This window comes from Protomyctophum parallelum (genome assembly GCF_964188405.1).
Source record: "Protomyctophum parallelum genome assembly, chromosome: 14".
In the NCBI taxonomy this organism is placed as follows: domain Eukaryota; kingdom Metazoa; phylum Chordata; class Actinopteri; order Myctophiformes; family Myctophidae; genus Protomyctophum; species Protomyctophum parallelum.
The window spans coordinates 8,517,642-8,533,666 of NC_139709.1; the positions used below are offsets into that span (position 1 = coordinate 8,517,642).

The 16,025-nt window shown below is 43.3% G+C and overlaps 2 protein-coding genes across 4 annotated transcripts in view; both read right to left on the bottom strand.

The window, feature by feature from the left end:
• The window catches only part of lpin2 (lipin 2), a 45,571-nt gene extending 43,449 nt beyond the window's left edge, over positions 1 to 2,122 (bottom strand). Inside the window, exon 1 of the mRNA XM_083781173.1 lies at positions 1,977 to 2,122. The gene's annotated coding sequence lies outside the window, so the exon portion shown is untranslated. The remainder of the gene's footprint in view (positions 1 to 1,976) is intronic.
• A 1,092-nt stretch (positions 2,123 to 3,214) lies between these two features.
• Positions 3,215 to 16,025, bottom strand: part of myom1a (myomesin 1a (skelemin)) — a 45,069-nt gene continuing 32,258 nt past the window's right edge. For 2 of the 3 annotated variants that reach the window (XM_083781171.1, XM_083781169.1), the window contains 15 exons: positions 13,429 to 13,473; positions 13,047 to 13,183; positions 12,421 to 12,565; positions 11,248 to 11,307; positions 10,627 to 10,694; positions 9,934 to 10,059; positions 8,786 to 8,860; positions 8,404 to 8,491; positions 8,220 to 8,258; positions 7,814 to 7,919; positions 7,400 to 7,563; positions 7,062 to 7,098; positions 6,393 to 6,415; positions 5,106 to 5,161; positions 3,215 to 4,489 (listed from right to left, as the gene is read on the bottom strand). In XM_083781171.1, the coding sequence (XP_083637297.1) occupies positions 4,238 to 4,489; positions 5,106 to 5,161; positions 6,393 to 6,415; positions 7,062 to 7,098; positions 7,400 to 7,563; positions 7,814 to 7,919; positions 8,220 to 8,258; positions 8,404 to 8,491; positions 8,786 to 8,860; positions 9,934 to 10,059; positions 10,627 to 10,694; positions 11,248 to 11,307; positions 12,421 to 12,565; positions 13,047 to 13,183; positions 13,429 to 13,473 (1,421 nt within the window). In that variant the 3' untranslated portion in view covers positions 3,215 to 4,237. The remainder of the gene's footprint in view (positions 4,490 to 5,105; positions 5,162 to 6,392; positions 6,416 to 7,061; positions 7,099 to 7,399; positions 7,564 to 7,813; positions 7,920 to 8,219; positions 8,259 to 8,403; positions 8,492 to 8,785; positions 8,861 to 9,933; positions 10,060 to 10,626; positions 10,695 to 11,247; positions 11,308 to 12,420; positions 12,566 to 13,046; positions 13,184 to 13,428; positions 13,474 to 16,025) is intronic. The other variant, XM_083781170.1, reaches the window with a different exon arrangement.

Genomic DNA, 16,025 nt, shown 5'->3' on the forward strand with positions numbered 1-16,025 from the left:
ACTTTCAATACCTTTTTATACCTGAACAAAAACTAAAAGAAAGAACAAAAGTAATCAAATCAACGAACTATACTATATAAACACTGGTCAAACAGAAATAAGCTAATATTGTGAAAATAGCAGATCTACAAGCTCACAGTGAATGCCTTGCAAGTTGCAATGTAGGCTTGTATATATCCTTATCGTTATCAGGGTGGGTGATGTGGGTCCCCCAGTTCATTATTTTGGGAGAGTCACTCATGGCCTGAAAAGGTTGAGAACCACTTGGCCTAAAGGACTGTGGTGGAGGACACAAAGAGTGTGAAATCAATCACTGAATACAGAAATAGCCAAATCGCCCACTCTTCCTTGGTGCCTAGCTAGCTATCCTGTATCAGCCGTTACCCAATCACTTTATTCATGATCCACATACAACAAATCAAACAAACCTTCTGGCTGGCTATAGTGGCTACTAACCTGCCTCAGTTTTCAAACAGTACAGGCTAATGCAAGCCAAGCAACAATATGGATATGAGAGCTCAAACTATAGTGTTACAAAACAGAAAACCTTCGTCATCTTCCTTTTGATTTGGGTCAAAGTCAAACGCAAGCAATCGTTAAACGATTGCTTGCTTTGTGTTGACAGCAAGTGCATTGAACTGTATGGCATAGTCAGTCACACACAGTGACCTGGGTACGAGGAAACGGCATGTAATGATTATGTGGATTGTGGAGGCGTTGTGTGAGTGAGTGTAACAGACAAACGTGTTTAGTTTTCTTTTTTTAAACAGCCCAAATGGGAACCACATTTTAGTGAAATAAAAAAATAACTGACCTATTAAAACTATGCCATGCCCTATATAACTTGCCAGCTCCAGAAGCCTTATTTCTAGCATTAGGCCGGCAATTAATGTAGCCTAGACATGGCAGTTTTTCATGAATATAGATCAACTGAAAGGTTAATAAATTGGCCTAAATTAAGATCTATGGTTCTTAACTATCTCTGGTCCATAGCCTCAGAGCTAGTGGTCCCTGAGGGGGTTCCAGGCGGTCCCCCAGCTAAATGATGGAGAGTTAGTAACCAAATGGACACTTATAAATCTTTAACTCTTGAGTGTAAAATGAAACCAAAAGGACCCATTTGGTTTCATTTTACTCTCAAGAGGTCAATTATTGTTGAACATCTGCATTACTTAATTTACAATGACTCTACACACAATTAGAGAATGTAGATGTTATCTTAAAATGGTACCAATTCGTCATCAATACAACATGGAATTGTGAATATTCTACGTTTTCGGCCTGAGAGGCTGAATCTCATCAAATGGGTCCGTACATAACGTGGCTCAAATGATGAATAAATATTGGACGCTGGCTGGGTAACATGAAAAGGCTTGAATGAATGAATGGATGGGCTCAGGGCCAGCAGGCAGGCAGACCCCGGCCGGGGTCAGGTTACAGTTAACGTTAAAACCAAAACGCTCCATTTCCCGGCGTTATTATCCCTTAAACCAGTTACTTAATAGTTTCACCCCGGTACTTTATGAACACACCAAATGATTGGCACGCTGTAGAACCGTAAAATGAAAGGTTTTCCCGCTGCTATAATAATAATAATAATGTCATGGTTACAGTTAACGTAAACCGAACGCTGGCGTTATACCTTGATAAACACCCCAGTTACTTTAGTTTTGCCCCAGTTTATGAATAGAATAGGAAAATGTCAGCGTTTAGCACGGTGTAGAAGTGTAAGATTGATGACTTACCCGGTGCTATAATGTCATGAGTCAGAACATTAAACAAAATATCCTTCAGCCAAAAATGCTAGCCCTGGCTGCCCTGGCTATATAGCTAGCTACGCTATAGCTACGCTGGCTAACGGTTGAGTGAGGAAACTATGTCAGCTGCAGCGACCCGAGCCGACCGACCGACTGATAAAAACATCTGTTGTTTTATGAACATGAATGTTAATTATTCCCCCAACCCTTTATAATTACCTCTCTCGGTCGGTGACTTCTTCAGCAGCGGGACGTTGAGACGAAGGAGAGGGGAGATGTTCTGTTCATAATGAATCTGATCTTCTATAATTCTAGTATCTTCGGCTGTGGAAGTGAGTGGAACTCCCGTCCAAAAATGTTCTGACGTGTCCGTGCCGGGGAACCACTGCCAGTGTGTCTCTCTCTCTGCCTGCCTGCTGCCTGCCTACTGGACCTGACCAGTGTGACCACCACCACCAGCGTCTAGACTGCTTGGTTCTTTCTTGTGTGACTGTCTGTCGCTGCCTGGCTGGGAGGAACCACGGTTGGACAACAGGACAGGACAGCCGTTGCTGGAGCCTCACAGTGGCAGCTCTGCTCACTCACACAGTCACACACCCACACTACTCTGTCTATCATCAGCTGTTTGTTTGTGTTTCACTTCACAGCTACATGTAGACTGTAGAAGTGTAGAGTCAGGTCAGGTGGTGGTTCTCAACCAGTGGTCCGGGGACCACCTTGAGTGCCGGGGGTTTAAGCCGGCATGGTCTGGTGACGCGGGTTTATAGGTTCCAGCCTCTGGTCCAGGTGGTCCCCACCCACTCTCCAGTAAGTTAAATGATGGGAGAGTTGGTAACCAAATGGACCCTGTGTAGAACCTCATATCTATAATCTATGCTTTAGCTCCGAGCTAATGTTCCGTTTGGTTTCATTTTACACTCTCAAGACTAAAATGATTGTGAAACATCTGCATTACTTAATTTGCATACCCTCATTTCAATGTGTCAAGACCCCCCCATACCTCTTCCAGAGTTAATTAACAGTCATTTAGCCGGACCTCAAGGGCCCCCAGGGGGTCCATGGGAACCACTTAATTATTTCAATTGTAGATGTCATCACTTCAATACATGTAGAACTCATCATTTCAATGTCATGCCATTTCAAAATATATAATAACATCCTTTGAATTTGTTATTTCAAGAGCATCTATATATAGAGGGTATGAATGTGCATGCATAAAGTGAATGGCAAAGTGACAGGCAAACTGAGTTTAACATTGTTTAATGTCATTTAAGGCAATTAAATATGACTTTTCTGTTTGGATGAATGGGCTGTCAAGGCCAGAAAATAGTTTTTAGCCACTTAGTAGGCATTCCTGCATTACTTCCTGGTTTGATGATGATGTCACGCGCATACCCTCTATTAGAAGTATGACTCAAGCATGTTTCTTTTATGTAAAATAATATAAACACAGAGAATTTTCTACAGAGCAAGTGTACCTTTATTAATACAACACCAGATCATACTTTCCTTCTTCAATAGACTTGTTCAATAGACAATTTCAAAGCAACTGCTATAGGCAGTCCCAGATAAAGATATCTAGAGGATTCACCCCATGACAACTCCCTCTCACTTCTCAAAAACATTCTTCCGACTGTGACATGTGTGACGTGCATAAGCAATTGGTTTTATAGCCATAGCCTGTAGACATAATAAAGGTATGCTGTGTATGCACGTTTTGTCACATACAGCTTAGAGGCAGAGCTGGCAGACACAACCAGTTCTTTTCCGTCACACACGTGTGAAGTGAACAGTAAACACATGACTTCTATGCTTTTTACTCCCTCCACTGTCTGTAAGTTAACTGACTTCTTAATGTTTGACTTCTGGTACACTAGGTAGACACATAAGTACAGTAAAAATAGCTGTTTTATTATTTTTACTCTCTAAATAGAGTCATAGCTCTACTCAGTGGAACAAGAAATCTGTTTCCATTAGTCCATATTTTCGAAATGTCACAATACAGAGACGAATACAAACTTTACTACTTTACCCACCCCTCCACCCCCACCCCCCGCACCCCCAGATCAGCTTCAGGGATGATATGAGATCGCTTAAGAGTTCAGTTTATCCAAATGCAGTTCTGTTAAGAGTGGCGTAAGACATTAACATCCTTCTGTTTTTGTTTTAAGTAAATATTAATGCCATAAACAGGCCAACCATCTGTCATGGTTTCATATTTAACGGCTTATTTAGTGATACACGACAAATGAAGCGACTACAACAAGCACACACTACTCTTCTCTATTTATGAAAATTACTCAACGTATGCATCCATGACCTGCAAATATGCCCAAATAAAGCTCTTTTTTACCCCGGAGCGACATGAAAAGAGGCAGAAGGAGCCGTTTGTTATGCCTTTCCCAGATTCATCATTTATTTAGAGTGCTATCCTCACACAGACATTCACTGGAGTCAAATGCTTTGGAGACAGTCCCCGGTCAGCCCTGCACGTCCTCCGGGAAGTAGACACTGACGGTGAACTCGCTGGCCTCCGTGCCATACTTGTTCTTGACCACAAGGGCGTATCTGCCAGAATCGGCCGTGGAGACTCCAGCGATGGTGATGCTGGCGTACTTGCCAGCCTCGAACTTGAGCGTGTAGCGGTCGTCGGACACCAGCACCCTTTCACCCTTCATCCAGCTCACCTCGGGCGCGGGATCACCCCAGACGTTGCCAGTCAAGTTGAGGGACTGAACAAAGAGAACAGGACATTTGAAAATGTATTAGTACTAGAGGACAGGTTCCCTCTCTCTCCCCTCTGCTCCTCTCCTCCTCTCCTCTACTCACTGCCACTTATATTGGCATCTGTCGCGTCAAGAAACGCCTCCAGCGGGCATCTCCTCTGGATTTTTAAACAGCTGGTGGATGGAAATGACGCTTCGGGTTCAACTTGTAGCGTCGGCAAAAAAACGGAAATGCTTTGCCGACGTTACAAGTTCAAGCCACACGTGAGTGTCATTTTCATCCACCAGCTGTCTGAAAACCAGGAAGAGACGCCTGTTGTAGGCGCTTTCTTGCCGCTTCTTCGCATGTAGTGCCCACACACTCTCTCCTTCCCTCCCTCACAGATTTCCAGCCAACCACAGCGCAGAATGACACGACATCTGTAGCCAATCACCAATGACTGGCTAGCTAGCCGACTTTAAAGACAGACTAGAAATGCCAACTTGCGCCTTGCACACAAGTAGGCCATACATGGCCTACTTGTGTGCTTGCATTCTGATTGGCCAGTATGAGATGAAATGTGTCGTACAAAATGTGAATACATAACAGTTCCCCTGGGAGAGGAGCGATGCTTCGTCTTACCTTGCCCTCTTGGATTGTGACCGCCTCTGGCAAACCTCCAATCACACGAGCACGATCTAAACAAGAGTGAGCAAAGAAGCGAATCAGTGTGTGCATCACACACAGTAGATAGTTTGGAGACTCTGGCCTTATATGTATACATGTAGCTAATATATAAAAAAAAATCTATATAGGGTATGCGCATGAAGTGAATGGCAAATCGAGTGGCAAATTGAGTGGCAAAGTGACAGGCAAAGTGAGTTTAACATTGTTTAATGTCTTTTAATGCAATCAGACTTTTCTGTTTGGATGTATGAGGCTGTCGAGGCCAGAAAGTAGTTTCTTGCCACTCAGTAGGCTGCATAACGTCCGGGTTTGATGATGATGTCATTACACGCATACCCTCTATTGAATGAGATTACCTGCATGCATTCTCATGTATTCATACGGCACATTATTTAGAGTGCAGCTTGTGCACAGCATGATGGAATGTGTTTACTTTTGCCCAAACACATTTGAAAATAATAACAGAACAGCTGTCCCAAGGAAAAAGAGAATGCATGAAGATCATACTTTAACCCATTAAGACCGAGACCTGAGGCAGATTCTAAAAATATCTTCTAATTCCTAACAGTTTTCTGGAAATAACATACGTTGCTACCAGTGGTGCTTAAACCTTTTCATTTCAAGGACTCGCTAGCCACGCCCATTAAGAAAATATGTTCTGGCGAAGTGAAACGAAATGAAAATTCAGGCAGTGTCAGGCGAGCGCCGACCCCCATCTCACAATATTTTATTCCGGGGACGGTCCCCCTGCAAGGATTTTAGTTTAAAATGTTGGCTTAAAAATATATCCGAAGATTTGCACAAATTGTCCAGATTTTTCAAAAATAGCAGATCTACAAGCTCATAGCATGGCACGAAGTGGCACACTATGAGCTTGTATATCTGCTATCTTTGAATAGCTATTCAATATGCTATACTGTATGTATGTACTGTAAATCTAAAACGACTTTCCCAGTCTTATTGGGTTAAATATGCTTTGGTGACGAACTTCAATTTATTAAACCCCTTTTGACAGTTCATTTTCCCGAGCAACAGCTTTCCCCGATAGGGTTCCGAAAGTAATAATCACTAACACCCTCGTGCCTCATGCATCTTCCTCACCATAATTACCACACCTGCTGTACTATAATTTAATTCCCGTAAGAAAAATAAAGAAAATCCCATTAAAGTCCCAGCGGTGTGTGCGAGTCTGAAGGTTTGTTGCATAATTTCACCCAGCAAGGTAAAATATATTCTGCTTACTTTTCTCTGCGATGGCGGCCGCCCTGAGGAAGGAAGGAGGGAAGGAAGGAAGGAAGGAAGCAAACAGAGACATTGTCAGAGAGGCATCTCAAAATGGCATCACAGACAGAAGGTTTGGAGCATTTCCCCATTCAGTAATGTTACAATGCCAGGAAGTGTGACTTGAGCGGGGTCCGTTCAAAAGGGCAAACAAAGTACATCGAGTCTATTTTTAATAAAATATTTTTTACTTACTATTTTTGACTAGCCACAACGCTATGGCATAAGCCTGTGGTTCCCAAACCCCCAGGGGTCCTTAAGGGAGTTCCAGGGGGTCCCCAGCTAAATGATGATAGTTTGGAACAAAATGGACCCTTATGGGTCTGTAACTCTGAGTCATTTGTGCACTCTCAGGGTTAAATTAACATTGATTTTACAATATAAATTGGGGGTCCCAGAGATAGAAATGGGGGTTTGTAGACTATAAATGCATGTTAAACGGGTTGAGAATCTCTGCTAGAGCCGTAAAAATCTTCTCTTATGGGGTCCCTGGCATGGCTTTTTTTAACTGGGGGTCCACAGGCTAATTTGTGTCAATTTGGCCACTGGCATAAGCATCATCATCGTTTAGTTAAACAGACAGAAATGCAGAATTACACAACATCAGGTCAAAAGAGTTGAGTTACTTACTTCAACCTCTGGAATTCATCAAATGCCTCTTCCCATACTACATCGACACAAAAAGGAGATAATTTTAGTTTTTTTATGCAATATCAATTGAGTACTGAAGCATTGACTCAAATTCAACGTAGCTTTGTAAATATAGGTCAATGAAAAATAACGGTTTAATTTAACCTTTATCTTTCAATAAAATAAATAAAGGTTAATGAATGTAGGTTCATGTAATCTACACAGTGTGAGTTTATATATCCTACTCAGGCTTTGTGTGTGTCATACATCGAAACAAAGGGTCTTCTGTCAAATTCAGAAGTTGAATAATTGTTTCAGGTATTTAAACTGGCTCTCACCTTTGCCAGTGAGGTCGAGCACCCTTTTGACACCGCTCTGGCCATCGAAGATGTCCATGGTGTATGTGCCTTTGTCTTTCTCAGTGGGTTCCTTGATCTTAAGCCAAAGCTGCTCTCCCGTGACTCCGGACTGCACTCTGTCCGAGCTGGCAATCTTGGCCTCTCTGAAAAATAACACAGGTGACATGGGGATGAGTGTTCGTTGTTATTGTGAATCAGAAGACTGTTCATGTGCCGATATGATTAGACCGGGTGTAGTGAGGGCTCTGTTGTTTTTGTTTCCGGATCGTATGAATTGTTTCCCCCAGTCACCTCCTCTGCGGGGAAGTGGGAAATGTGTATACTTGGAGCGACGAACACACAAGGAAAACATAAAGCAGCATTCCAGTGACGTGATAGGGTGGATTGACGTACTTCTGGAGCCAAGTAACCCGCAGGTCTTGGTCGTAGTAGAAGATGTCGGAGTAGAGGATGATGCCCTCCTCTGTGCTGACCACTTTGACCTCCGTGGAGGTGTTAGCTGGAAGGAGAGAAACCCAAATACAGAGATATAATGTATCTGTTCAATTTGGAAGACAGACAGCATTTGTCTGTATAATAGTAAAATAAAATAAAACAAATTCAAGTCAGTCGTCAGAAATATTGATTCTGAAAAATGTGTAGCCTACAAATGTTTGATACTTTACTGTATTTCATAATTTTAACCAGTTCTATAGTTTCCTTTGACTAAAGACGAGTTTGTAGAAGTGACTTGTTTCTATAATGTAAATGAAATATCTTCACAGAAGTCTTTTAAAAGCAGTTTGAAAGAATGGCTCACCAATAACCCTGAACAGCTCATTCATGACAGCCTGGTAACCTGGATACAAATGGGAGAATAATCAATGCCATATCCATTAAAACCTTTTGCCATTTCCTTTTCTTTTTTACAACAAAATAAAATGGAGACTAGGGGCCCTATTTTCGTCATAATGTCCCTTAAAATGCATAACAAAATAAGTTACCTTCGTCGGTCAGTTTGAACGTGCTCGTATCTTTCCCTCTCGCATCCTTCAGGATGATCTCATAAATACCACAGTCCTTCTTTGAGATCTACCGTTTTGGAGTGAAAGCAAAGTTAGCGACATGCAGACAGCACTGGATTCCCCATCTACTTTAAAACGACAAAGGGGAATCCGACGAATTTGTGGACAAGAAGTAGAAGAAACAGACATAAGAGTATGACAAAGACACAGACAAACTAGACCGAAAAGGCAAAGCTTTTCTATGCCCGGGATGCTGCAGGCTTGACAGAAAAAATACATGTAAAAGTTTTTGACGTGGAGGACAGGATAGGTTAGGTTTCATATTGTGAGAATAGAGGCACAATAGTATTTATATTCAGACTTTGGGTCGTGGTGGCTCGACGTCCTCCGCAGGTTTCTTTTTCCTTTCAGTCTCTTTCTCTTGCTTAATAACACACTGTAAAATTAGACAGATGAACCAGTTATTGCCAGCGTTGCCCACAGGAGTGGCTAAGCAGCGGGGGGTAACCAGAAGGCTCGCCCCCCAAAACACATTGAGGTTACGTTTGGGAACACCTGGTGTGCGACCGTTCCGAGGTCGCCGGATTTGACCCGGTGGCGAGCGTGTTTTTTCTTTGGAAGGGGGGGGGGGGGGGGGGGGGGGGGCGAGCGTTCTTGTATTCGCAGGAAGGCCACCACTCCTGAGCTCATGCACTCTCCTCAACCCTCTCATTGCCATGTAGATATATTGAGTAGTGTGAGACATCAATCAAATTGGCAGATCAAATCTGTGTTATATTCTCCATAATCAACGGGCGATTAATTTCTCACGTGTGCAATAATATGTACGGCACACGTCGGCACAGCATACCAGCGGAGATCATTTAGATTGATGTCACACGAACAATATTCTAACAGTCAATTATCATTCAACACACGAAGGAACTGCATATTTTGGGGAAATATGGGCATAAATGCCATAAAATGCTGTTGTGTGAAATAGTCATATCGTAATATTCATCATTAAAATAAGCAAATTATATGAAAATAATAACACATGAATTTCTTAACCCTAGAACACTAAACACGGGTGAGTTTCACCCAGACAATTATATGTTTTGTAATTTTCATAATGTTGTTGATGTCTGATGTGGGTGGGCTTCCTGTACCTTCATGATGCTCAGTGACATCATACAAGGTAGGTTTGTTTCCCTGCCCACATCCCTGTTTATTTTTCTACAGGCAGTTTTGGTGTTCGGGTGAATTTCACCCGTGTTTAGTAATAGTGTGATAGAGAAAAATCCCAAAAATCTAAACTTGTTGTTTTCAACATCATTAGAGAATAGTTTTTTAACATCACGTTTCATCATTCGTCCATGTGCCAGAGAGGGGAGTAAGCCGCATAGCGTCTAATATAACAGCAGCTCTAATATAGATCGCATTAGTAGTGTCGCCGAAGCATGAAGCTTTTCTACTCATGAGTTAACAACTACGCCACAGTGTAAGCTTTTCAAACCAAACAGGCCTGACCTTTCCAATATTAAAGGTCAACACTCCGTCTTGTCTCTCAATCTTCTTGGCGTCGTCGTCGCCCTCCTCGATCTCAATGGTGTCTCTGAACCAGCAGATCTCAGTCTCTGGCGTGACATTTCCTATCTGCGGAGGAGAGTGACATTATAGAAGAGAAAATGTGAGGTCAGCCCCATTGTTACCATGCTGTATGTCAGTGACCTGATGCATACAACAACAACAACAACGTCAACAAGCAATCCATAGAGCAGAGGTTCTCAAAGTGGGGGCCCGGGTACATCCCCCCCCCCCAGGGGTCCTTGAGGGGATTACATGGGGTCAATAGCAGTGTTGTTTTCGTCGACTAAAACTAAAACGAAAAATGTTCGTCGACTACCTTTTTCCACTGACGAAAACTAAATGGAAACTAAATAAAAACGAAGCTATGATGACTAAACTAAGACTAAATAAGTAAATATACTGACAATTTCGTCGACAAATAAAAACTAGACTAAAATGTTAGGAAGGGACTAGTGGACAAGAGATCCAGTTATATGCTGGGTTGCATGCTGAAAATCTAGAGATCTACAATCTCGCAATCTCGTTGCGAGATTGTAGGTTCAGCCCCTGTAGAATGGTTTTGAGGCGTACGTGCTTCCCTTTGGATTCTATTTCAAATACGGTACATATCCATGACATAGAAAGCTTTCTTACCGTGCATTTCAGCAGCACATCACACTCTGGAGTAACAGTGAATCCAAGATACTCCACGAAGTGAGGACCTAATGGGGTTGCCAGTATAGGACGTTATAAGTATGGGTGTATTTAAGGTTCTCATTGTATAAAACTAGAATGTATGTCTTCTTCTAGATCAGTGGTTTTCAACCAGTGGTCCGGGGACCACCAGTGGTCCTTGAGTTGGTCCCCAGCTAAATTATGGAGAGTTGGTAACCAAATAATTAATAATTAATGATGGACCCTTATAGGTCTTTAACTCTTGAGAGCGTAAAGTGAAATGGTTTAATTTTACGCTCTCAAGAGTTAACTTATTGTTAAACATCTGGATTACTAAATTTACAAGAAATCTACACATTTAGAGAGAATGTAGAAGAATTGTTATTTTGATCAACGTTTGCCTGTTATCTCTCCTAATGGTAAACAACATCAATACAGCATGGATGGAATTGTGGACAAAATCTTATCCAATGATAAAAAAAAAATGCAGAATAAATAATGGGCCTTGATAGGGTTGGAAAACCACTGTTCTAGATTGATTATTTTGTCTTATCTTATCTATTAAAACCACAGTTCTAGATTGATTATCTTGTACTGTACCTTGTCTCCTGACCCATTCTGCCCTCTCAAATTCAGATTTCTTCTGAAGCTCTCTAAACTCTGGAGAACAACAACAACAACAACAATATTAACAACAACATCAACATCAAACAGAAAGCATCACCTCTTCCACATACAAGAACAAAGAATATGCTTCGCAATTACATCACTATTGTTTTCTATTCTCTGTTTCTGGACCAAATGTCTCATTAGAAATTAACAGGCACAGTGCATCAAACACAAGACAAGCTCCTTCAGCAGCCTCTAAAAAGACATGGTGAGGAAACGTTGTCTTCTACTGCCCCTAGGAGGACACTCGTTGTAACTGCAGTGGATGTGATATACCAGACAGAGCATTGGTGAGAAGGATGTGGAAAGCTCTGTGCAAGATTTACTAAACAAATCCACTTTATTTTGTTGGAAAACAAACGTCAACTACTTCAGGGAAGGCATGTAACGATATATATATCGATATATGTCGTACACTGTATACTGTGTATGTGACACTGGTGACAATTCAATCAATTTAATAAAAACATGTATTGTGATCCAAGGATATGAGATTTGCTTGCTTGCTAGTTGCTACACAGTATTGAAAAGATGATAGTACAGTGAGTTGGTCTATCTACGTCAGGATTGAAAAGAGGGTAATATAAGAGTACTATTAAAGAACAGGATTTGAGATTTGTGGAAGAGAAATGAAGGAAAAAAGGTTTCCCGTTATTTACTACAGTATTAAAAACAAACAGTAGTGCAAATGAAAAGAATATAATTTTGTGTTTAAAAAAACCCCCCATAAAATAAATCATATTGTGAACCTAATACTGTGATTCGAATCATATGGTAAGTTGAGTGATGTCTACTTCAGGGCTTCCAGCCAGACTACTCCACTAGACTATTTTGAAAAGGAGCACAGTACTGTATATGGACAAATCAGGTAATGATAATGAATTTATTTATATAGCACATTTAAGCACATAGCTGTATGTGTATATGGACAAGTCAGGTAATAGCTGTGTGTATAATATGGGGACACTCACCATCTCCAGGTAATAGCTGTGTATATGGACAAGTCAGGTAATAGCTGTGTATTGGTGTATATGGGGACACTATGGGGACACTGTGTATATGGGGACACTATGGGGACACTGTGTATATGGGGACACTACTCACCATCTCCGATCATCACCAGGCTGGTTGTACCCTTGGCCTTGCCGTCCACCAGGTTAAAGGTGAAAGTTCCCTCGTCGGTGACCTCCAGAGAGTCCATGAACATCTCGATGATGCCGGTGGTCTTGTCGAAATGCATCGTGTATTTCTGAAGATGAAACGTAGTCGTATCAGCACAAACAAACCCCATCAGGCTAAAAGGTGTCCTTTGGTCATATAGCTCTATTATACACTGGAGTAAAAGGCAGTGTGATTTACTAGAGTTCTACTGTTAGACCTCTAGCCCATCAAGACCTGGAACGCATCTGTGGTCACCTTACAGTAGCTTTTAACCATTATTTTAAACTTTACCTGTTGTTTTAATAATTGTGAAAATCTTCTTTCACAGCGAACATTTTTAACTCAAATCCTTACTTCTGGGGGGATCCCTGGAACAACATATTTTCAGATGGGGGTCGGCGGCCGAATAAATAGTTTTCGGGGTCCTTTACATGGAATACTTTGAGAACCACTGATATAAAAACATAGGGTTTGTCAGAAAACAGTTTTTTTAGGATTTTAGAAGATGTGTTGCAGAATCTGGTCTCAGGTCTTTAATGGGCCCTAGTTGAGTTTCATGAGTCACTTACATCTCCCTGTTCAACGATGGCGTCGTTGAACACATACTCCACTTGGAGGCCAGCGGTGAACTTCCCCACCTGGGTCCAGAAACGCACGGCGCCTTTCTCCAGCAGGTCCATGGCCATCTCTGTCTTGAAGGGAATAACTGCAGAGTGAGAGTATAGGAGCTTAATGAAGGAAACAATACATCATGGCATATTATTACTGTATGTGTGCTATAGTATACAGAAATGGTACATACTGTATTTTAGTGCTTACAGTTGCAACAAACATTTATGTTTTTTAGCTTCTATTTTAACATAAAATTATACCAATTCTTACAACTACAAATATAGCATGCTTTTGAAAACCAAAAATCGGAAGTGTTTAGTGATAAATTGGGATATTCACCGGGGAACTTGTTGCTGTGGCTGATGTCCAGATAACGCTTGAGATCTGACACACAACAAAAAACAAAATGCAAGAATTACACAACCTGTAAAAACCTCCTTCATCACACCTCAAAGCGCTCCGCCTTATGCCTGAGAGTTGCAAATCTAAAAGTCCACAGCGCGTCGCACGGCACTTCTACATGTTGTAATCTTGTAGTGATCAATCAAACCTCACACACACTCTCCTCTCCTTGCCCTGGTATTGTATGCACACAGACAGCACTACTACTATGGCTGTGATTTCCAACCGCTGTCAAGGCCAAGAGCTCCATCATTCATCGCCAGTCTTGTACTCTGTACAAGTAATCTGTAATCTGACCGCAACGCTGCGTTCTCGCCTTCACGACTTTCTGGGTCGAATGCACGCTATCCCCTTAGGTACGTACATAGGCGGGAGTCAATTTAACACAGCTGTTGAAAGTTGATTACAGAGGAGGAGATAGATCACACCTTTGGCACCGCGGCGCACGCCTCTTCGGGTGCAAACAAATTAAAAGAGTGAGCGAGCGGAACGTCATCCGATATAGGAGCGGCGTTTGACTGACTCACCCTCCTCGGTGAGCATTAGGTGTTTGACTGACTCACCCTCCTCGGTGAGCATTAGGTGTTTGACTGACTCACCCTCCTCGGTGAGCATTAGGTGTTTGACTGACTAAAAATAGGATCGGTTCAAAAAGTTTTACGTGCGTATGCCCCCATGCGCGCGTATCTATATATCCTCCCGGAAGGTCCCGCACAAATCTGCCGCTCGCCACAGATCTGGTGTAGCCGGGGCATTTTGCACGCATACTTTGTGCGCGCAGTGCGCTTACGTCAAACGCACACATGCCCGGTGTAGCTTGGCCGTCATCCTCCTCGGTGAGCATTAGGGTATTAGTAGTCTTGCGTAGCCAGACAACTAGTCCACAATCTCCGAATGCTATATAGAGTCTGGAACTACACCTCCCGAAATCCGACTACGGAAGCTGCCATTTCAGTTCACGGAAATATAATTATTTAAAAATATCTTTAGAGGTTATTTGTTCATTTACACTTGCTGCTAAGCAGCATGCTATATATGCTTAGATGATTTTGATTTATATTAGGATAAATCTGCGCAACTGTAAAGACGAAACGGAAGTGGGGAGGAGGCTCCAGTTCCGCTTTATATTTTAATCATGATAGAACTCCCGTTCTAGCTCCAGACTGTATGACGGAAGCATTTGGAAATTGCGAGAGGCAACACAACGCGAGACTAGGGTATGGTGGTTAGGGATAGGAGCGGTGTGTGTGTGGCTCACCCTCCTCTGTGAGGGTGAGGGTGTAGCTGGAGGAGACTAGGGTATTGGGGTTAGGGTGTGTGTGTGACTCACCCTCCTCTGTGAGGGTGAGGGTGAGGCTGGAGGAGACTAGGGTATTGGGGTTAGGGTGTGTGTGAGACTCACCCTCCTCTGTGAGGGTGAGGGTGTAGGAGGAGGAGACTAGGGTATTGGGGTTAGGGTGTGTGGTGACTCACCCTCCTCGGTGAGGGTGAGGGTGTAGGAGGAGGAGACTAGGGTATTGGGGTTAGGGTGTGTGTGTGACTCACCCTCCTCTGTGAGGGTGTAGGAGGAGGAGACTAGGGTATTGGGGTTAGGGTGTGTGGTGACTCACCCTCCTCGGTGAGGGTGAGGGTGTAGGAGGAGGAGACTAGGGTATTGGGGTTAGGGTGTGTCTGTGACTCACCCTCCTCAGTGAGGGTGAGGGTGTAGCTGGAGGAGACTAGGGTATTGGGGTTAGGGTGTGTGAGACTCACCCTCCTCTGTGAGGGTGAGGGTGAGTCTGGAGGAGACTAGGGTATTGGGGTTAGGGTGTGTGTGTACTCACCCTCCTCTGTGAGGGTGAGGGTGTAGGAGGAGGAGACTAGGGTATTGGGGTTAGGGTGTGTGTGTGACTCACCCTCCTCTGTGAGGGTGAGGGTGTAGGAGGAGGAGACTAGGGTATTGGGGTTAGGGTGTGTGTGTACTCACCCTCCTCGGTGAGGGTGAGGGTGTAGGAGGAGGAGACTAGGGTATTGGGGTTAGGGTGTGTGTGAGACTCACCCTCCTCAGTGAGGGTGTAGCTGGAGGAGACTAGGGTATTGGGGTTAGGGTGTGTGTGACAGTGACTCACCCTCCTCTGTGAGGGTGAGGGTGTAGGAGGAGGAGACTAGGGTATTGGGGTTAGGGTGTGTGTGTGACTCACCCTCCTCTGTGAGGGTGAGGGTGTAGCTGGAGGAGACTAGGGTATTGGGGTTAGGGTGTGTGTGTGTGTGTGTGTGTGTGTGAGGGTGTAGGAGGAGGAGACTAGGGTATTGGGGTTAGGGTGTGTGTGTGAGTGACTCACCCTCCTCGGTGAGGGTGTAGGAGGAGGAGACTAGGGTATTGGGGTTAGGGTGTGTGTGTGACTCACCCTTCTCGGTGAGGGTGTAGGAGGAGGAGACTAGGGTATTGGGGTTAGGGTGTGTGTGTGACTCACCCTCCTCGGTGAGGGTGAGGGTGTAGGAGGAGGAGACTAGGGTATTGGGGTTAGGGTGTGTGGTGACTCACCCTCCTCGGT